This window comes from Pyxicephalus adspersus, chromosome 4, assembly GCF_032062135.1.
Source record: "Pyxicephalus adspersus chromosome 4, UCB_Pads_2.0, whole genome shotgun sequence".
Lineage (NCBI taxonomy): Eukaryota > Metazoa > Chordata > Amphibia > Anura > Pyxicephalidae > Pyxicephalus > Pyxicephalus adspersus.
Window position 1 is genome coordinate 120915051 of NC_092861.1, and position 23924 is coordinate 120938974.

At 35.5% G+C, this 23924-nt stretch overlaps 1 protein-coding gene across 1 annotated transcript in view; it reads left to right on the forward strand.

Annotated features, from left to right (window-relative positions):
* CFAP61 (cilia and flagella associated protein 61) overlaps nucleotides 1-23924 on the forward strand; it is a 137196-nt gene that overhangs the window by 85816 nt on the left and 27456 nt on the right. Inside the window, exons 21-25 of the mRNA XM_072410264.1 lie at nucleotides 6096-6270; nucleotides 13561-13853; nucleotides 15239-15566; nucleotides 17238-17329; nucleotides 18550-18755. Coding sequence (XP_072266365.1) covers nucleotides 6096-6270; nucleotides 13561-13853; nucleotides 15239-15566; nucleotides 17238-17329; nucleotides 18550-18755 — 1094 coding nt within the window. The remainder of the gene's footprint in view (nucleotides 1-6095; nucleotides 6271-13560; nucleotides 13854-15238; nucleotides 15567-17237; nucleotides 17330-18549; nucleotides 18756-23924) is intronic.

Here is a 23924-nt window from a genome sequence, read left to right on the forward strand (position 1 = left end):
TCTGCTAAAAAAGACTTTATATACTGGCCTGTGCTAGAATTTCAAGGTCCAATGGGGTTCACTGTCAGCCAGTTTGTCCTGTATGGACGTACTAGCCAGCGAAAGAAACCATGAATGATGGGACCACACACCCGAAAATATGGGAATTCTTGCAGGACAGAAGTGGGGTAGCGGAAACTGTAGGTCTTCTTTTAGCAGTTAGGCTGTTTATACAACCGCTACTATACTGGCAGGTTTTCTTCAAGCAATACTCCCTGACTTTAGAATTCATGCAGATAATTCTAATAAACTTAATAGCCATCCCATTGAAGTGTTCATAATCACAAATGCTTCTCCTGGTATTAGTTTTTTTGTAGAAGCCACAATCATTTTAATTATTAAAAAAAGAAATATAAATTGTAACTATGTGTGAAGTTATGTAAACTGCATGGCCAGGGGAGAAGGACAGGAATAAGCTGAAGAGATGTCTCCAGTACAAGCCTGCCCACCAACAAGTCCTGCACATCAATCCACATGTGTAGTTCAGATGATCAGAAAAGCAGTCCACTCAATACCCAAATTTACCATGCACAAGCATTATTTTTTACCTAATTCCTTAAGCAACAAGCAGCTTGCAGACACATTTTCTGGGAGGTCAGTTCCTAATTATGCAGGAATGCCCCCCAGAACTATACCCAAACACACTTTTGCATGTTGCTAAATACATTAATATTTGAAGAGAGGAAAAGCAAAGCATGCATTTGGAGAATATAGACAATATTAGCATATGCATTAATCCAGAATATACTATACTGCTCCTGTTTCTGTAAAAGTCATTATAAATAGGGGGTCTATATTTATGGTCTTAAGTGAGGCTGATTCCTAAGAACTCTTAGGTTGTTCTTCATTTGGAAAAATTAATTGTTGGAAACATTAATTTGGCAGTAGGGCTTTGGATTTCTGTACATTAACTTTATAGCCTAAAAGATTCAGTAAATAGATGTGCTGGTTTTGGTGGGGGGTAACTGAAAGGGGTTTATTAAGGTAAGTAGAATAGTATCTTCAAATCATGAAATTTATAGGTCAGATTTCCTGTTGGCAGACCCGTGATCTGATGACAAACTGTTCCCTGATGCCTTCCAAACAATAAGCAATTATTTATTTATTTAGAATGACAATGAACACCTCCTTCCTAGTTCCTTTGGATATTTCTTTAAATTTTCTTTTGTGGTCATAATGGAATCGTTTTGGAATGGAATGTAAATACAGAATGCATGTCTGCACTTTGCTGTATTTTGGTCTGTCTAAAATATAAGTAATTGAGCACTTTGTTAAATATCTTCTATAAAAAAAGAAGAAAAAAATAAATAAACTGGTTTTGTCAGAAATTAATAGCTGCTCTTTGTCACGTGCACACCTCCTGTGTTATCTTAGGGAGTTCTCCCAGTTCTTGTACAATAGAACAATTATTTTCTATTCTGTAGAGATCTGAGTGAAGTTTACCAACAGATAACTGAGTGAGGAGAACACCCCTTCTTGCAATTTCAGTCTACAAAAAGCCATGTGCTGCCATTTCACAAGAGAAATGGTAGATTAGTTTATTTCTTACAGTGTTTTTCAGTACTTGCAAGGTCCTAAAATTGATAAAACATTGAGAAATGTACATGTATTTTATAAACATATTTTATTTTTGAATATACACCAACATAAATATAGATCCAAAATAATAACCGTTAGGTCAGGCAAGCACATAAACCTTAAGTTTTAGATTGGAGAACAAGAAAAGGCCGGTGTAGTTTTTTTCCACATCAAGATCTGACAGTGGAAATATATCTTGGTTGCTGTTGTCAGCAAAGTAAGGATTTAATTTATGTAAAACCAGGCTAATTACTTATCTGAGATACAAAGTCAGGTGCTATTTACATATTGACCTTGAAGATTATTATCATTAAACACTAAAATTACTCTGTGGGCTTAATAATGTTTTAATGACATTGCACCACTTTTATTTTATTATTACTCTAATTACTAGTCACAAAGAACATTTTGATTTTTTTGTAGTAGTTTAGTTTATTTTCTTGATATTGTTTTGTTGTTGCTTGAGATTAGTACATTCTTTTAATATTCTTTTGTATTCCCTGGTTTATTTTTACTCATCCATCCCTGTTTATTTAACCAAAATAAAACTAAAATAGGAGTTGCATTGGTATTAATAAACATATGCCTGAAATAGGGAGGAAAGCCTATTTTCCTCTTGTAGCTTCAGTTTTACATAAAAGTCTCTTTGTTTATGCACTAGTGAGCTATGGTGCTACTTTTAACCAGGAAGTAGAATCCATGTGTCATGGAGGTCAAGGAACCCACTATGATACAACCAACTAACAGGCAGAATACATGTGGAAACATTACAATGAGTTGAAACAAAGCCCACAGGCAGGTTGTCTGTTAAGTCAAGCATGAGTCAACCGGCAAAGTCGACATTTAAAACAGATGCAAAACAGATCCAATTCAATCCAAATTACAACTTGAGTAATACAAGGAACAGTCTGAAAGTTCTACTTGCGGAATGTTTATGATTTTTCAAGCACAAAGACTAAAGGCTGCATATAGTAACCAAATATAACTATCTATAACATAGATTGTAAGCCCCTAATACAGAATGATAAGAATATATACAACAAGATGATACCTCTATGTTTAAAAAGAGGGAAAGAGAGAGATCTACACAGAAGAAATGGATTAAACTCCTCTCCCAGTGGTATACAGTGGACATTCTATTCAGCCCCTCTTCTCTTTATTTCCATACCATTTTCCTTTTTCTGCCTTTTTTCCTTTTTTTTTCCTTGGTCATTCAGATTCTGGTCTAAAAGTACTTCACAATACAGTTCAGCTATGCAAATTTTCGGCTCTGATGACATCTCTTGGATCAATGAAGGCTGGAGCTGTTCCAGGATGCAAACATACCTTTACATTGAATTTACCTTTCTGTAATAGAACATATTTTTTCTGTCTAGATAGACATGCTTTGTACTCACTATAATCTCTTAGCCCTTCTAAATTCTTTAACAGTGTAAGGTACCATTTGTGTAAACTATTAAGAACTATGTACTACCTTTTTTCTAAATACAATAAAATGTATTATAATAAAAACAAATAAGGCCAGAAAATGTATTTAAGTCCCTCGAACTCTGCATGTATATAGGTTCACATTGAATTTTTTTTATCACTGCCAAGGGAACAAAGAGGTGACATTTAGTTTTTTTGAGCTAGCTAATGAAATACAAGAGAACATTCAGAGGAGAAAAACATCATTAAACATGTTCTAGGACTGAAAAATATTACTAATATATCTTGTGAGACAGTGCAGATTGAATAAACATTGATATGGTTTGCTAGCAACCAAAGTTGCTTAAACAATGTTTTCGATAGCGCATATCATGCTTATTGACCCATTATGCTTGTTTACAGTAGGCTTTTACAGCCTACAGACATCTGGACCTTTGTGCAAAAGGAACGGCAAGCATGTTTTTCACATAATATGACACAAATAATTGTGGAGCAACATGTACAGCCACAAAGCTATTTGTGCGCTTCAGGTTTTTTTCTTTTATTTTTTACTGCTGCCTTTGTTATGCTGCCACTGCCCTGACTTAATGCATAACTATGAATGCAAGTGCTGTATTTGCTTGTGACACATTAGATGCCCAAGCCGTTGACTTTCTGGTAAAGTAGATGGCTGTACAACAACACATATTAATGGAAACCTGATACAAACACAGTGTTTAGTTCTTACATGTTTAATCTGTTTAGGTTACATTTTTCAACAGGGCTTTAGTTAGGTTTGAGTTGTTGTGTTTTATAAATAAAATAAATAGCTCTAATGTTCATTTTGCAAAGCTGGCAATTTAATTATTGTTATTACCCAGTATTCATATAGCGCAAACATATTACGCAGGGCGTTACAAAGTCCATAGTCATTTTACTAACTGTCCCTTAAATGGGCTCACAATCTTTTGTCCCTACCATATTCATATATCATTAACAAAGTCCAAGGTCAATTTTTAAGGAAAACCAAATAACCTAACTGCATGGTATAGGTATGTGAGAGGAAAGCGGAGTGCTGGGAGAAAACCCATGCAAGCATGGGGAGAGCATACAAACTCCTTGCAGATATCCTGGCCCGGGATTGAAACCTGTGACCTAGTGCTATAAAGGCAAGAGTTCTAGCCACTGAGCCAACCGCATGGAGTGCTAGATATAACTGTACAATATTCTTTTTGAAACCGCTTTAAAAAATAATATATTCTCATTCAGTTCCATTACAACTCTCTGCATTTAGCCTTGTCTCAGTGAGTACACAGTCAGTATTCAGTCCTATTGATTAAAGGGTACTTATATTAATTTTACTTATGTATAAACTTTTTTTATTCCAATATTTGAAAGCAAAAAATACAGTAATATATATATATATATATATATATATATATATATATATATATATATATATNTATATATATATATATATTTAGATTATAAACAATAATTTATATATTTATTGTTTTCACATGCAGCAAATAATTGTGGCTCTTGCCTTTATTTCACATATTTAGGTTCTTTTTCATTCGGGTGCTCTATTACTTACAGGGAACAATAACTCAAGCACATTTCAGAGGGTTCTGAATGAGGTTTAGGGAATTGATAAGGTAATTTTGATTTTGTTTTGTGTAAATGGTAACTAAAAATGTTCTTTGTTCTACAAGTCCTAAAGTGCTCTGTGATTATTTTTTTTAAAGGGGCAACCTGAATTAAAAAAAACTAATATATTTAGTCCACAGTACAGTCCTTTGTAGTATAGTTATTAGTGAGGAGTCCACCCTCTATTAACCAAATCAACAGCTTTCCTTTCAAAATGAAACAGCTCCCACACAGGCTTGTTTGCAGCCTACCTGCTACCATTCCACTTAGCCTGACAGTGCACCTGTGCTACTTATAGCAAACCTTTGGTCTGCTGTAGACAAACCACTGGGTGTACTTGGTTAGAATGTGAATGCCCATATTCACTCCCATTCCAGAGTCCAGGACCCTGAAATAAATTAGCAATGGCAATCCCTAGCGGAGTTGGTATTACTATTCCTGGAATACACACCTTCTCCTAGAATACACCCTGATTTAAAAAAGACCATGGTAAATATAATTGGGAAACATATCTTCCATCCAGGAGCTATCTCATTGGTTCTGTACAATATAAATATATATATATATATATATATATATATATATATATATTCTATATGTTTACTGCTACAGATTGGTTCATATATTCCCAATAACCTACAACAGTTATGTGTTCTGCTTTCCAAGTAAAAGGTTAAGATGAAGTTTAGTTTGCCTATACTTTTCCTTCCGTGGTTCCTTTCTTTCCTCAAACTGCTTTAAGTGTTTTACTGTATTAATAAAACGTTTCCAATTTCTGCACGTACCTTATTTTAGAACTACTGATGACTCAGTACTCAATAGCAGTGTGGAAGGGAAAAATAGGGTGTTGTACACAGCTTCTTGAATACATCAGAGCACGTAGTCACAGTATTTCTTGCAAAACCCCTTGCTATCTATGCAATCAGACACAGCTTGTGCCCTTCTTTTGTGGGGGACACTGCTCCTGCATTGTATGAAATAATGTCTCTGAGGGTTGACTACATGGCTAAAGAAGCAGAGTGGCCTTTTGGGACCAGTCACTAATTGCAGGACTGGTGGTTATGAAGTCTACAGGATCAAATAATACAGAAAGCAATTTTATTGCATCCTCCTACACTAAACAGTCATTGGATCCTTATATAGTAGTAGTGGGCACCCACCTATTACAATTTTTGGTTAGCTGACCAGTGTTTATAAATTAGTGTTACTTGATACTGCTAACATACACTTTTCCCAACTCATGCATGACCTTTATAATCTAAATTTGTCCAAGTTGTCCTCTGACAAAGTAAAATGTTTTTTTTTTCATTATTAAGTCTTAGTCTGATTTGTATTTGCATTACTTTGTCTGTCCTGTAGAAAGATTTTAATGGGAAGGAATATAATTATAGCTCAGAATTTTGTATTGTCTTCTTTCCCAGATTCCTTGTCCCAGTGGAGTAGATATAAACAACCTAGTGACAAACCATGAAGCACCTGATAATTCTGAGCAGAGGTACACAGGCAAAATTCCTTCAAATCTGTTTACTCTGCAAGATGAGGAGGACTGTTTGAAGGCAATAAATTGGTTGAAAGATAATGTAGTCAAGCAAGATGGTAAGAAAAACACTCGACTATCTGTTTTTTTGTTTGCAAAACTCTGCATTTCTGATGAATACCATTCTTCCTCTTCTCAGCATATAATTAGTGTCTAATTAACCACTGCAAAATGTTGTATTTGTCATGTCTTATTTTCTTATTTCATTGAAAGCATGTTGATTTATTTTTTTGAGGAGGGGGAAAAATAATCAGCATATGTACCAGAAGAAAAAAAGGCCTGATGTAGTTTAATTATATGTAATTACTATACAACAAGAATTGAAAGTTCTGAAAGCAATGTATGGCTAAAATCATTAGCTAACTAATTAAAGAATAATTTGATTAACAAGTGCGCTATGCAATTATGCCAAAAAAAATATGTATCATTATGAACTCTAAAAAGCTGTGTGCAGGAAAAAGATACCTAATTTAAAAATAATTTCCAAAGTATTTAAAATCATTTTTATAATGTCTTTTTTGGCTGGGAGTCATTTACACTAATAAAGGGACAAATAGTAAATGTGAGTCATTTAGAATTCATTGTTTATCTAAATTGGCCTTGAAGCTACTCTGGCTTTCACATTCACCTGCTTCCTTACAAATTTAATCCTTTTTCAGGCAACTGAATTTTTAAGCAACTGTCCTAATGAAAGGTAACTGGTAGGGATAGATATATGGGAGCTGCCATTCCTGATTTGCATTCACATTTGTGGACTGTATAGTTATATGTCTTATCAGCCTAGTGTAATAAAATAAACTAACGGAGAGATCTATTTATGAAGCAGTAAATTTGAAATTTACTGAAAAATTGCCTGGTGGGGAATCAGTGTCATTAAACACGTGGACCTAAAATATGCTCCACAAGGGATTTGTTGCTTATAAAATAGGCCCCTTGTATATGCAAATCACACATTTTTTTTTGTTTTTTTAGTTTTGGATGAACTGTTAAAGGTGGTAAAACTCCATTCGATTTTTAATAACTGTCTGCTCCTGTTAAGGAAATACAGACATTCTAACATTTTGGGCTGTATTTATAAACCAGTGAATATGATATACACTGAAAAAATAATATAGTTAGTTAGTTATTAAAATTTATTGTTCAGATTTATTTTATAAAAGGCACCCCTCCTCCACAATATTCTAACAGGACATTTTTAAATAAAAAGAAAGGTAAGGCAAATAACCTGTTGTTGTGCTCTTAAAGTATTTAACAGCATCTTTACAGTATCTCAATAACAGCATGCAATGCAAAGCTGCAATATCTAAAGCTAGTAAAGTACTTAATTGTTTTAAAAGAGGAATAGACTGCAGAGATAGAGACATTATGCAGCCCCTGTACAAAGCATTGTACTATGCACATCTGGAATATGCAGTCCAGTTTTGGGCACCAGTTCGCAATAGGGACGCTGTGGAATTGGAGAGAGTGCAGAGAAGGCTAACTAAACTAATAAAAGGAATGGAGGAGCTCAGCTATGAGGAGAGATTAGAATAAGGGGGGATATGATCACGCTGTGTAAATATATAAATGGTCCATATAGAGAACTCTCTTCTCCATTATTCACTTTGAGATCAATACAAAGAACAAGAGGGCACTCTTTGCGTCTGGAGGAAAAGAAGTTTAAGCTCCGGATAAGAAAGGGATTGTTCACTGTAAGGTTTCTGAAAATGTGGAATCGGCTCCCTCAGGAAGTAGTTTCAGCAACTACTATAGATTGCTTTGGGATAAAGCTGGATGTTTTTCTAGAAGCACAGAATATAACTGGGTATTAAGGCTTTAAAGTAAAAATAACAGTGACTGTTGTTCCAGGGAACATCCGATTGCCTCATGGAATCAGGAAATAATTTTTTCCCCTGTTGAAGCAATTTGTACCAGGGTTTTTTTTTTACCTTCCTCCGGACCAACTATGTCCAAAAAGTTTTATATATGGGATATGTTAATTTCCCTAGCAGTTGAACTTGGTTGACTTATGTCTTTTTTCAACCTGACCTAATATGTAACTGTACAATATTATTATATATTCATAACTATATATATAGTTGAATGGATATATATATTATCCATTCAAAAAGCACACCAAAAACCTTAAATAAAATGCCTAAACTTTGCAGAACTGCAGTCTCAAAGCTGTAATAATCAAATAAATGCTCTCTGTGCTAGAAAACTGCAGAGCATAGGATAAAACTCAGCAATCATCAATAATAAATTATTATTATTATTATTATTATTATTATTATTATTATTAATAATAATAATAATAATAATATTACCAATTATCCTTCTGTTTGCCCATTTTCAACATGCTTTTGCTATATTTCTGTATGAGACAATGAGCCTGATTTAATAAAGCTCTCCAAGGCTGCAGAGGCTATACTTTCATCAATGAAGCTAGGTGATCCGGAAAACCTTGAATGAATCTGGTCCAGGTTTCAAAACATTTGCTACCAAATAGCAAATGACTTTGAATAAATTAATTCCAGGTTTGCTGGATCATTCAGCTTCACTGATGAAAGTGTATTCTCTCCAGCCTTGGAGAGCTTTAATAAATCAGGCACACTGTCCCTAACCTCTCCTTTGCAGCAACTACACATGCTCCAACAATGCCCTATATAAGGAGTAGGATGGCTATATATTATTTGGGGAGTGACGCTGCCTGTATAGGACAGCAGCCTTTGCAATGACACTTGGGAACACTTAACTGGCTGAAGGAGGGATATAAATGGAAAGTAGAAATGTGTTGAACATCATTTCCTGCAGAAATTCTGCATAGCAAAGCAGCCTTATATAGTTTGTAGAAATTATTTTGTAGAAATATGTGGCCTTATAGCTGCCTTTTATAGCAAATAGAAATCCCATCATGGGCTGATTTATGGTAAATAACAGATTCATTACATTAGTGGTTGCAATTTTCTTTTTACAAAATCTCTACTATGTATTATAGTAGACCAACATCGGTTTTGTATTTTAGTGTTAGTTTGTACAGTTTTGACTTTTATAGCCCTTGTTAACTGGATAAATCCTTTAAAGCTATGACCAGTAGTATAGGTACTGTATACTTTGCTGTGTATTTGTGTAACATTGTAAATAACAGAAAGCATTGTTTAGCTATGGCTAGCCACATCTCTGAGGACTCAACACAAACAACCATTTCATACTCAACAAATACAAAGTGTAATCCTTTTTTTATTGAATAGTATTGATCAGTTTCAAGACCTTTACTCTTAATATTGTCTCCTCAAGCCCAAATTATTTTTTAACCTACTAAAGCAAATAAAGAGTTAAGAAGCCACAAAAGAATTCACTTAAATATATTTCTTTACAGCCTTAAAGAATATAAGGCCACTTTGTGTGCACCAAACACCTTTGCAAACTCAGATATTACCATATAAAAAAAAGCAGTGGCATCATCAATGTTGTGCACATAACAAGAGCTGAGGGGATTCAGCATGCCCGCCACTAAAGACTCCCTGCAAATACCTACAGGAGAGGGGCATATGCAAGACTAGCCATTCTGCCCAAAATGTACATTTTTTCATAATGGATTTAGTTAGAAAATGTTTGAATCAACTTTTTCACACAATCATTATATTTTGAAATATATTTGCAAGGACAAGGTTCTCTGTCACTTCCACTGATGCTTTGCCATTATCAGGCCATTTACAATTTTATTTAGGTAATACATAACTTAATTCATGGAAATGTAATAAAAACAACACAATATTTGCTTGCATAAAATTGGATGGCTGAAATCAGCACGCTTCACCCCTTTTACCAACAGGGGCAGACATAGGGAGGTGCAGAGTGTGCAGCTTCACAAGGGCCTCAGGTCCTCTTCACCCAACAATCACCCCTACATCACACTGACAGAGGACAATCCAGGCTTTGCTTTGCTGCTGCTCTATGACAGTAGAGCACAACCAAAAGTCATTTCAATCCCCCCATTCAGATGTCATACTTTCGGTTGTGACTCTGTGTGAGTCAACGGATAGGGACTGTTAGAGGGAAGATGTGGATTTGGGTAGTGCTTGAAGATGGCCAGGATATGAATAAAGTTGGGTGTTGGGGTAGAGGTTTAGTATGATACCCCATTGTGCATCATGAACAATTGCCATTTTTTTTTCTTTTATTAGCTGTTGGGGAGGTAGGGGTCAAGCAACATCCATGCTGGGGATGCAACAATGGATCTGGGATCTTTTGCTTTTGCTAACTGTTATGTTGCCAATTTATGCTATATGAAAAAGTTCTTTCTTTTTTTATGTGCATTCTGTCACATTTGTGTCTTTTAACTAGACTTTGAGATTAGAAATGTTAATAATCGTTTTTTAGCTGTCAGGAAGGCTGCCAATATTGTAAAGAATGCTCTTTTATTTCATACATAGTGCTTTTTGATAATATTAGATCTTTTTCACATTCCTTTTCCAGCTGCTTAATTATACTGTGAACATAGTATTAATTATAGTATTTGTTTTTCTGTGAGGTTTGTTATTTGTAATTTCCAACTAAGTATGGTGTTTATAGTAGGGTACTTAATCCATGTTTTTCCCTCTTCTGAGAAAAAGGTAACCTGTTACATTTTTACTTCAATATTGATGATATGATTACATTTGGTGGATTATCAGATTGTAATAAAATATATTAAATGCTTTATCATCATACTGATATAAGTAGAGATGACCAAATAGAATTGTCACCTTACTAGTGAATTAATAAATAATGGTTCAGAGGATCAGTTAGCAATGTACAGTGGGCCCCCAACAGTATCCTGCAGCATGGGTTCCCCAGTAACCTGGCATAATACATAGGGTATCCCACTGGGATTTATTGGGTGAGAATCTTGAATTACCGTCAAAAGGTTGCAGTATTGCTCTGTATTAGGCCCTCATCTGAGGTGGGTGCAGTGCAACAACCAACAAACAAAAGTGAAACACTAAGTAAAGCTAAAAAATTAGGGAAATAAATATGTTCCATATGTATTCTAATTGAAGGATGAATATTCAGATTGTTGGTCTGTTGTTTTTATTAAAGTGCATGAACCATTTGACCTTGTTTAGGCTAGACCAGTCTTTCACAAGCATGGTTTAGTGAAACCCCAGGGTTACTTTTGAATTTGCTAAAGATTCCATTAACACTAAGCAAAGGCAAATTTATCTCCCATCTACCATGACCACCATTGTAAGGGGACACTTCCACAATGAAGTGAAATCACTAGATACAGATTAAGGCATCTGAACACTTCCTGTAAAGATGAGTTTTGTTTAGTTCCTTACAATTCCTATACTTCCCTATTAATTCTTTAATGTGATCATAACTTTTTCGAGGTAGGTAGGTTAGGGGCAGTGGGCAGGGCCCTGAACTTTACTGGAAATATTAAGACTATCTATATCAATGGTTTTTACACAACCTTTTTTTATGCAGAATGAAAAATCAAATGTGATATGGCCAGTTCCATAAAAAAACTGAACATCCAAAAGACTGACTATGACATTTTCTTTCTTAAAAGCCTTAATTTGTTTCTAAATTTTATAGTTTACATCATGAATCCAATCTTGTTCTCTCTGGGTTATAATTACCACTAATGAATAAGGCATTATTTCTCAGAATTTTAGCAGTATAAATTATTAAAAAGATAACATCATATTTATTTATGAATTTCTCCAGTTTAGTGTTGACAAAAATTGGTTTAAAGTAATACCAATTCAACAAGGTTTGAGAGATTTAAAAGAAAACTATAATCATTTTGGGTCACTATATTTGTCTTTTTTTAAATATACATACATTTTTAATATATATTTTGCTACTTTTGTGCTACTTTTCTAGTGAGACAGGGACAGAGCTTGGAGCAGCAATAGGGGCAGATAGGATATTGAAGGTAAAAACAAGAAGGGGCAAGTGGTATTTGCCTTTTGGTTACATAGGGGCTTGAATGAGCATCATCAGACTACCAGTAGATCATTCTTCCACTCTGTACAGTAATTACGGTTGCCTTTTTTTACTAAAAGTTTGTTAATAGAAATTTTTGAAGAATTTATGGGTTCAAATAGGCTTCAGTATGTTTCAAATGGAAAAAGTGAGTTGTTATTCACCCAGTCAGTCAGTTCACAGAGCCAGGAGCCTGAAAATGAACCAGAGCTGTTCAAGTCACTGCACGGAATTGTGTACATGAGTTCACTTGGTCTCCATTGCTCCCAATCATTTCCATTAAGTATAATCACACGGCCCAGGCTCTTTGATCTAGCAGGTCACATCACACTTTTTGTTTTATCAGTAAATCACAAATATTATGATCCACGAGTGCTAGTATTAAATTCTGCATCAGCCATATGCCACCCTTACTCACAAGTTAAAGCCTTTTTTGAGTGGAGTTGAGTGGGAAAAATGTAAAAATGTAGGTTGTTTTTTGTTTTTATTTCTCTCTGTGATATCAGTTGGGGGATTTTCTCTCTTTTTCTGTCCCATACAAAAAATAAGGAATGAATAAAGATAAAGAGACAGCAATAAAAACAACACTGCCATATGTTCATTCCTACTGCTAAAAATGTGTTTTTATTTCCAAGCATTCCAAGAGTTCAGATATCTTGCTGTACTGCTAATTATACAACCCATATAATGATCACCCACTGATAAGCAGCCTTTTTGTCCAACTTACCAACTCACTGTCCTTTTTGGATCATCACCAATACAGCATGCTGACTGAATGCACAGAACATGGTGAGCTGCTGTTGAAGAGGACTCAGTTTTTCTGGATCGGTCCACCACCATTATGAAATGTTAAAGGGGAAAAGAACTGGCTGTGGTTGTTTTGTCACCCCGGAAGTACAATTAGTGATTTACATAAATAATACATGCACAGAGGGTCATGATCATCGGCATCATTCCTATTACAGGGAGTATATGCTTACTGCCCATTTTTGTGCCAATTAATATTCCATCTTTCTCCAGCTGCATTGTAATGAATGTACACTAGTTGAGCTGCTCCCTTACTATAGATTCAAATACATCTATTAAAATGGTTTGTTCTTCAGTACAATCCATGGAAATTTGTGTTCTTTTTAAGCAGGATATTTCTTATTATTTTGGAAATTACCAAATGCTATTCATCTAGGCTAAGCACACTCTACTTTTGTGGGATGTTTTGTTCAGATTCTTCTTTAGATTTTCTAGTTTGGAGTTGCTAGGCAACACTATTTGCTTCCAACGTCAGATAAATAATAGGGTCACTGAGAGCAAACCTGTATCGTAAAAATTCTGTTATACCAATATGGTGCATCTCAGCCTTATAATGATATTTTATATGTTTGTGTATTTTTCAGGTAATGTGATTGTATATGGGAATACACTTGATGCATACACAACAGTTTCCACTCTTTTGTCAATCGGAATTAGTGGCTTTCGCATCCATTTGGTGCAGCCTCCACTAACATCAAACATTACTTGCTTTAATAACTATGCAATAGAAGAAACTGTTCAGAAAGCCTTGATGGCAGCTGGTGTGACAACCTACTACAACTGCAAGCTGGCACAGTGGAATGATGGGGCCGAACCTGATCCTATATATTGTGCTTCATTCACTACTGATACAAAACCACTGAGGCTACAGTGTTCTGTAAGTACAACGCTTTAACAACACCATACTATAGTAAAACAAAAAATAAATTAATTTAACAATAAGTGTATTATAAGGCAAACTGCAGTGCAATAATGGAAGGGCAGCAGGAATGTCTGGACACTATACAGGGAAGATAAGTGATGTAATATAATACTAATAATATAAAATAAAGATTAAAATATATATTTAACGTTCTGCATTATAGAATTGGATACATTTATTGGATATACCTTATGTAAGGGACATACCTCCTGAGACCCAATTTGTGCAATTAGTATGGTAACTTGCTGAGTCAACAAGATTCACAGGAAGTGTCAACTCACTATGAAGGCTCAGGAAAAAATCCAATGTATTTTACTCCTGGCTGTTTGCTTGCTTTTCTCTGGGGCAAAACATTTCTGGATCAAAACCTCTTAATTCTCCAAAGAACCGCTTTAGTCTGCGAAGGAAAAAAAAAACAAAACTAGCTTGGAGCATAGGAAGCCTAAGACTGTGTTACTATGGATGGAGTTAACGTTTAAAATAAAGTGGGGCACAAAAGTGCAATTCCATGTACAAACATTAAATAATAAAACAGGCTGATGTGGCCCTGCAAATGTTAATCTGAAGTGAGAGACAGAAAAGTGAATACGTAGGAGACTTCGCTTATATATACCATAATAAAAGAAAAGTTATCCTGCGGAGTCTAGTTATTCTCACTGCACCAGGATTTTACATAGTAGAATGACCTGATGTACAGTACTCAATCATTACTAAAATTAAAATAAAACCCGGGTTGTGTAGGTTTTATTCATTTACAGTTTATGCTACATGTTTTAGAATTAATTCATATATAGCTTTTTTTTGCCTTCAGATCTCTCTACAGTTCTTGTCCCACTTACCTTTCTGACCTGTTAGAAAAATATCCCCCTAGCCGCTCTCTTCACTTCACCAATGATCTTCTACTGACTTTCTCACTCATAACCTTATCACACGCACAGCTCCAAGACTTTTCTAGAGCTGCCCCGACTCTCTGGAATGGTCTTCCTTGTCTTGTTCCTACTTTCTGCTCATTTGAAAAAGCACTAAAAACCCATATTTTCAAACTTGCCTACCCATCGTCTTCTGTCTTTCAAACTCTCACTACTTCCCACTACTAATTATCTGCCCTGCTATTGTGTGTTACTTCCCCCACCTCCTAGATTGTAGGTTCTTCTGGGCAAGGTCCTCTCTCCTCCTGTGTCACTATCTGTCATTTTCAACCCCAATTTAATGTAGAGCACTGTGTAATGTTGGCGCTATATAAATCATTTTTATTTTTAATAATAATATTATTAATATAGATTTAAAATAAATGCTTCTTCTTATCGAACTGACATTTTAACCTTTTTTTTCTTCTGCAGGTAGTATTTAACTTTTTCCGGAAGGGAGTAGATTATCAGGCCTTCAAAGCAATAAACAATGCATGCCTGGTGTATGACAGAAGGCTGGTCATTGACACTGCTTTTCATACAAATGACATTTCTATAAGGGCAGCAGGACCACTGACCAAATACTCCAATAGGTATTATGCAAATGGATGGTCCCATAGTTACTTCAGCTCAAAAGAAATTGGCTTTCAGCTTGCTGCTAGCTTGATGCCTCTCTTCGACCCGACACTGGAACCAATAAGTGAGCCTCCACAAGAACAAGACAGATTGATCCCGATTTACAGAGGTCCTGTTATTCAAGGTATGAACTCTTGGGAATTAGTTCAAGCATTGAGTTCCTAGCTAACAGTGTGGCAGCCTGATTTACCTCTGTTCACTCCAAAACTTCCAAACATGACCAAGGAAAGAAGCCTATCTATGATTTGCTTACTTCCTATTTAACCACCAGAGGCTCAAAAAAGAAGTCCACAGTGTTATTAAAGTGTACATAAACCAAACAATGAACTTCCCTTATTTGCACCCATTTGGTCCACAAAGGCTGGGGTACTACAAAACACCAACTTACCATGTTATGTAGATAAGAAGGAAATGTGTTCTGTAATCCAAATTAGGAGCAAGCAACTTGCAAATACAACACTGCTCCTGCATAAATACAGTACAGTAAGTGTTGTGACCGTAGGACGGGAAGTGCTTTACTAGTGGGATCACTAGGTAAAATTGCATCCATCACACCTACGAACAAATAAACCGCAATATATTACATTTGTATTCTTAGGTTTAGTTATATTTTTAGTTAGTCGACGTATAAATATTATCATTGGGATATTACGAATCCTGGTGTCTTTTTTTTATTATTAATCTTAAGCCTTTTTTACTTGGTCCATATTGTACCTGGTAATCGGACTTCATTCATTTTTATTGCTAGATTTTGGTTACTGTTGGCTTTTTATGTAATTGCAAATTTCCTGAACATTGTATTGTCAACAAAATTGCTGGTGCTTGGGTAGGGAGGTCCTGTAGGAGCTGGAAAGAATGTAGGGTTCAAAACAGCATCTCAGCATCTCCCTTCCCCATGTACAAAAATAATTGCATTGTACATAGAAAATAGAATTTTTAATACATTAGCAGCTACTGTAATAATGTGTACAATAAGACAACCACATTGACACATCTAAAAAATTGAAAAAATTTATAGTTTTTATTTTAAATGTTATACATTTTAACTGTAACATGTTTTAGTGAATACATTATTTCCGGTAATGCTATGAAATTTGACATGAATTCAAATATAACAATTAAAATGAAACATATGGCACAATTCTCTGCAATGCATGCATATTTTTGCAATATTAAAACATACTGCTTAATACCTATTGCCAGAAATTCAGCCATCTCCAATCTTCCTGTAGAGAGCTGACAGCACAATGCTTCTGCTTCACTTGCCAGTCTTGTTAGCGCTGTGTGAGATTGCTTCTTCTGGACTACAGAACATCTACCCCTTATGTTATAACTATAAAGAGAGGGTATAGATGTGTTCTGTAGCCCTGAAGAGGAGGATGGGTCTGGGAATTTACCTGTAGTAGAGGCAGCGTTGCAGTCATACTGTGAGTAGATAAAATATTTTCTGTAAATGCAGCATTTTAAGGTGACAAAGATATACTGGAGAGTTGTTTTTCTAAAATTTTTTGGCCATATACACAAAGAGGAGATACACAATTGCACGGACAAAAATATGTTGTCTTTCTATGAAAAAAACATGTTTTTTTTATAATAATAGTGCAGATATAAATCCAGAGTTTCCAAAAATGTTATGTAATAAGCATCAAACTCATTTAATGATATCCTATGTAAAAAAGACTGCAAGTCTTCTTTTTTATGTTTCTATTGTTTTCTATTTTATGTTGATGTTAAGGTTTATATATTAGGTCTATGAAGTTTACAATATTTGTTTATTTTTTATTTGCTCTAATAGGTGGCATTCTACCTGGAGGTTATCACTACTTACATGTAAACATGCCTGCACTCCCTTGTCCATTACAAGCTCAAATGCTGCAGCCTAACTATGTAAGTCAATTTATCTGCTAGAATGTCAAATTATGGTACCAACTGTATGATTATTAAGCACAACATAAGTATATAAAATGCACTACTACAGTGCCTAATTCCTAAAGTAGACCTACACTTGAAAAGTGAAGATTTGCTATGTTACATGGCACATGTGGACATGTTATTTGTTTCTAACCAGTATTCTAAAAAAATCTTTATATGGAATTTCTTCTGAAATATATCAGTGCACATTCTGGTATGTGAGTGTGCCAAGGCATGACCGTGCCCAACAGCTTTAAAGCTGGGTATCTGCAGTATGAAGTCTAAGGTGTTGCTTCCTGTAATACTCACTATCCTCTTTGCTGGAGATTCTAATATAAAAAACAAAATTATGCCTCTGCCAAGATGCTTGCTATCACATAGAGAAACTGTAAAGGACAAGGCAGGGTATGTCAGTATAAAAGATCAGCTGCAGGAAGATCTCAGATAATACCGGTGACTGGATCTTCATCTTTTGCCTGCCTTTTTGGCACAACCTAAATGAATTCCATGCAGGTCAGTAGTCAATGATACTTTCCAAGAGAGTACAGTACCATTAGGTTATCACCCAAGCATGATGAGATTTTATAGGGAACCAGAAGCTTTTACCACTTTGGATGTGGGGAACCCTATAAGCCCTAATGGGGATAATTGGTGTTTGTTTTAATCACCCTTATTGACACTTTTCTCAATTACCACTTTTTTAAAAGTATCAGTTATGGGTGCAACGAAAGTTTATTTACACTGATCAACACTTTCAAATCTGGAGGTGGTAATTACTGATGTAAATGAGCAGTACACTGATCACCAATGTACAAAGAGTACATTTGTTCATTGAGTACAAAGATACACTACCACTACAAAGGTTGTCAGACCAAGGAGACATTTCTCTACTAACAATCAATATACATGGACGCTACAATCTGCACTGTCTACTTTCCTTGAATGCCTATTATTATTTGATAAATGTCATGATTGTTACTGAAAATTATTATGTGTGAGTATGTCTGTTGGTAGGTATGGTGTGATCTGCTATAGTTTGCAAATGTTTTCCAAGTTAGAATTTTAACACTGCTTTGTCTTTTCGTCAGTATCAATATACTGTATATACATTACATATACATGTATTATACATTACCATAGTGGTCTTTTCTAAAGGGTATATAATTTACTAACAATACATTCTAAAACTTTTTCAGGGACAAGAAATAGTAACAGGAAAGGCAATAAACGGTGATTACTTCAGGTTGCACATCAATCAGTACAATATGGTGGAAACAATAACATGCCTGTCTTTGAAACCTTTTCCTGCATCCAACTTTATATGTTTGTATGGGCAGCATGAGCGTCTGTTGAATAGCCTGTGTTCTAGATTTCAACAAGGACTGATCACAGATCTTTACAGGTAAGGCCATAAAATAATATTGTATAAACAGAGGTACTGTAAAGAAAATGTACATTGTTAGTATGCATATTCATGGTATTACAGGTATCTTTACCTTAAAGCCAAACTTAAGACTTCATTCCACCATTCTTCAGAAAAATAGAATAAAATAGTTTGTCAGAAACTGCTTTTGTAACTTTGTTCTAAATGTGTCAGTTCTCTAAAATGTCGCTATGGGTTTCTGATTGTGTTTAATTTTGTAATATATCACAGCAGATCTTTTTAATATTGTATTTAATGTACTATTTAATGTACAGCGCTGTGTGATATGTTGGTGCTATATATATCCTGTTTATTATTATTATTATTATTATTAATAATAATAATAAAATCAATAGGGACACTGTGGACATGTTTCTAGTTGTGCATAGCATTTACTGTGGCATAGTGGACATGTTTCTGGTTGTGTTAGTACTGAACTGTGCCTCTGCAAGAAAACGTAAAGGTTGTGTCAATGTATTGGGTTTGCTTTTTGATTGTGTAAATCTGGAGCACTTCCACTGTCGTGGGCAGAACATATTAGGTGGTAAATCTAATCATGTGCAGTAAGTGTTTTTATTCAGTATTTGTAAAATCTGTTTAATGCTAACAAATTGATAAAAGAGCTGCTCCCAGTACATATATAATTTGAGGGAGATAAAGACTTCAAATGGTATATCGGAAACATGGTTGCATACATTATATTTGAAAATAATAATAATAATATTAAAATTGGAAAAATCGTGGCTCTACCTATTTTTTTATTTTTAATCAGTAATTAGCCAAACATAACAAAGAGACTTTAAATCATACAAAGAAAAAAATGTTAAAAATCAAACAGTATGTCCAGAAACAGTAAATGTAACAACTGATCACTGAAAAATTTTACAAATATATTAAACACAAATAATTCCAAAAAATAAGAAGAAAAAGGGGAAGTAGAGAATGGTAGGAGGAAACTAGGGGGTAAAAACATAACAATGAAGACAAAAAACAGTAAATGTAACAACAGATCACTGAAAAATTTATGGGGTTAGTGTCAGCACAGACTGATTCCAACTGCAAGAGGGGACGCACAAATTGTGCTGGTATAGGAAGGGAGCGCTGAAAATGATGCAATTGTATGCAACGCCAGACATCCAATGCAGGGAGAGAATGTTCAACCTGAAGATAAGTAACAGCCACCAATTCTGAGCCCTAAAGAAAATGAGAGGCTCTAAAAACCCAAGTTCACTCCAAGCACTGAACCTAGGATCCGAGAGGCCAGGCTGGAATTTGGGATGTCCCAGAATAGGGGATAGAGGGGCAGGGTACATACCCAGTCATCCTAAAGTGTTTCTGCACAATACTCAAAGTAGTCCCTATTAAAGGAAGTTTAAAACAGGTTAAGAGTGCATCAGGTGGAGTCCACATGGCTCCCCACATTGGTTAGAGTAAAAACCCTTGCACTTAGTAAACATGAATTTCGTTTTGAAAGCAAGCAGTTCTCTGATACATTCCCTGGTGGCTATAATTTGTTGTTCAATCTCAACCGTGTGCTGTTTTTTGTGGGTAACCTCCAGTTTGTGTAAGTCTGCCAATAATTGATACAGTCTCGCCTCCCTCTCTTACACTTATGGCTTTGCTGGATGGGGACACCACGAATATAGCATTTGTGAGCTTCCCACAGAGATAGTGGGTTATCCACTGAAGATCCATTCAGTTTGAAAAAAGCTTTAAATTCAGTCTTAATTTTTGTGTGTACCTCCGGAGACTCCAACAAAGAATCATTCAACCTCCAGGAAAACACTGGGGGTGCATGGGGTGAGGCTCATAAAGATAACGAGACCGAAGCATGGTCCAAGATAGATATAACACCTATTTTGGATGGAATGATTCTGGGTATGGAGAAATGGTCAAAAAGAAAAAAGTTCTAGAAAAAGACTTGTGCGAAGGATACGCCAAATGTCTACCAACTGATATGTATGGAGAAGACATTTAATCTTCCGTAGGGCCACAATAGACATAGCCAATGCACCCCTAGTCACATCTATTGACGGATTGAGAGTCATATTGAAATCGCCCTCTTCAATCAATGTGCCTTCACTAAATTCTGCTGTTATGGCCAGAAGGGATTCCAAAAAGGTAACTTGACCCGAGTTAGGGAAATAGACATTCATAAAAGTAAAGGTCTTGGAGTCAACTGTCCCTTTGATCATAATATATCTGCCTTCTGGATCCGAGCAACATGCCATAAGGGCCCAGCGAATAGACTTATGGAGCGAAATGCTCACACCTTTTGTTTTGGAATCTGCGGAGGTACTGTAATATGTTTTGTCAAAGTGATGATCAGTCAGTGTTTGAATCTGCTCATATTTACATCTATGCAATCGCGTAACACAATAAAGCACTTAAAAGGCGAAATAAGCCATTGAGAGAGGTAATTTGTAATGCCATGGGAAGGGAAAAGCAAAAACAAAAATGGGGGTAGCTGGGAGGTGATGTCTCAAAGAACAGAAACTGAGGAGTATAAAGTAACCAAGGAGGCACCACCAAAATACTAAATCAGTGGCTCTACGTATGAAATGTTGGCAATGATGATTGTAGATATGGTATAGAGAAAAATTATGGTATATGGTAGGATTGCATGCAATGCATTTGTTATTTGAGAGTATGATAGATATAAAAATTCTGCCCCAGTGTTGTATTTTTGGATTTTTGGGGAGCATTTTCATAATGTTTCCCTCAGACAACAAATTATCTATTACCTTTGTTGTCCATGATCCATTAAATTGAACGGTTACATTCTGCCTGATGCCGCATGTGCCTGCACATTCCCTTTTTTTAAAAGCACATGCACAATGTCTGATACTTTAAAAAAATTCTCTAAATAAATTGATTTGTTGTTAGTGCTGAAATGAAGAGCGGAAATTCTTTTTTTTGGGGAAAAAAGTTGTGTTTTAAAGTATTTTACTTTCTATTTTGTTGAGAATGCATCATGGTTAAAAGCATCTTCTATACAGCCAAGAAAAGAAAAAGCAGCTCCCAGCATTTGAAAACATGAAAACGTGCATTCCGGAGCACTTGAGACCTAAAGCTGCCCAAGAGTACATTCATTGTGTATATAATAAAGCTTTATAATTTACTCTGTGTGCATAAGAGGAAAAATGACTCTTTGCCACTGTTTGTACTAAATGGGGAAAAGGATACAGTTCTTTTTTCAGCACAAATAAGCCTTTACAGCTAAAGTAGAACTCCCAACAGCCAATCTTGTGACTTACACATTTCCACTACACTGTATATCTAGGTAGGTGGTACGGCTGATAAATTATAGGGATTTATGATTATTGTCCAAAATGTCATTTATAATATGTCAGTGTTAAATTTCTTCCTCCAGTTTGTTTATGAGCTTTCACAATAAGCAGGTTATATTCGGGATCTATTGGAAGTCCCAGTTTGTACCGGTGTTCCACCAAATAAACAAGCTCTTTGCCAGTTAGAGAGTACGTATAAACTAGAGAGTATCCTATAAACTATTTCCCCATATAGATTAGACTACTGATCATGGGGCATTTTTCAGCATTAACAGAACATTGTATAAGATCTCAGATCCTTTCTAACACCTTAGACCCCATTCTAACACATTAACAAATGCTGAAAAAGTAATCTAATATTCACTAAAAACAAGTGTAGTATCAGTAATAACAATAATACCATATTTAGTATGCTCCTGTAGACCTGTTGGTGTTGGTAATTAATAAATAATGTTGTTTAAACTGCAGCATTTTGCAGAAATATAACCCTCAGCTCTCTTGTCTGATTTAGTTGAGAGGACTCACTGGGTTTTAGCTCCACAAAGACTGTTATATAAATGGGGTTAAGGTAAGAGGGCTGGCATCAGAGGCTCTGAAGGCAAGAAATATGTTTCCCTGCAAGGTTTTCTCTGTCACAGTATACCTAGGATCTTTTTATAAGTGAAATAAATACTGTAAAACCCTGGACATCTTGGCTATCTTCCCTGTATGTTTGAGCACAGCACCATTCTAAAATCAATGCAATACTTTTAGTTTGCTTTTGGAATTCAGCTGCCTTTGAGATGGTGACCTTTTTTATCTACATGAAACATTGTCATAGTAAACAAAAAAAGATCAGCGCCCAGGATTATATTCATTCTAGAAATGGGTGGGTAGGATGGATGAAGTTGGTTCATGTATGCCATGTTGTAAGTTCATGAATAAAGCCTATTATTGCTGCAGAAGTACTATAGACGGCATAGCAAGCCATGTTGGCTCTGAAAAGACATTAGAAACTAAAACAGAGTCTAAAGCTAAGTGGCATAAGGCAGGAGAAAACACTTTGAAATCATTTTATGTTTCTAAGAAATCTTTAACAAAGAGCTGAAAAAGAGAGAGGACTTTTTGTGTCTAAGTCTCTCTTTTGTGGTCACCAGTGTCATCAGCCTGAACCTCCCTAGGACAAGGATTGTAAGTGCTACTTACAAGTCAGTACCTAGACGTGATAACATGCATTATCCAGCTACTCATGTGCTTGTCTCTCCTAGCAGTCAAGCACGCTGACCTTCTGGAAAGCAGTAATGCTTCAAAGCATCTTGAAACAAACACTGTCATGAGCGGGAGAAGAAAGATAAAAGGATCCACTGAGAGGTTCATTTGAAATATTAATAAATGGGTGACATTGTTCTACTGTTATGCTACTCTGTAGTGCTTTTCTATATGGGGTGAATGCTTTGTGATATAGGTTTCAGCAGATATTAGCTATTATAAGATTAGAAATGACTATGAATGGTTAGAGAAGCACTTATAAACTTTAAAAGCAGATATGCTGCTTAGAACAGCAAATAATGAAAATGTCTGTTCAAAGTCAGTGTATGAATAAGAAGAGGTAGAGACTTAATTATGTTCAATGCAGAAATGTCAGCTGACAAGCAATAATATTAACAATAACAACAACAACAACAAAAAAACAGCTTAGACTGCAGTTCCCTTGATCCAGCTCTGTTCTCCACAGTACAGCTTTCTATTGCCCTTTTTGCCACAAGTTGTCTTCTGGGTTTATGGTCCTCTTGGTCCCAATATCTCTCAACCTAAATGACTGAGGACATACGTTGTAATAAGTGAAAGACAGGAGCATTGACCTAATGACAACAGTACT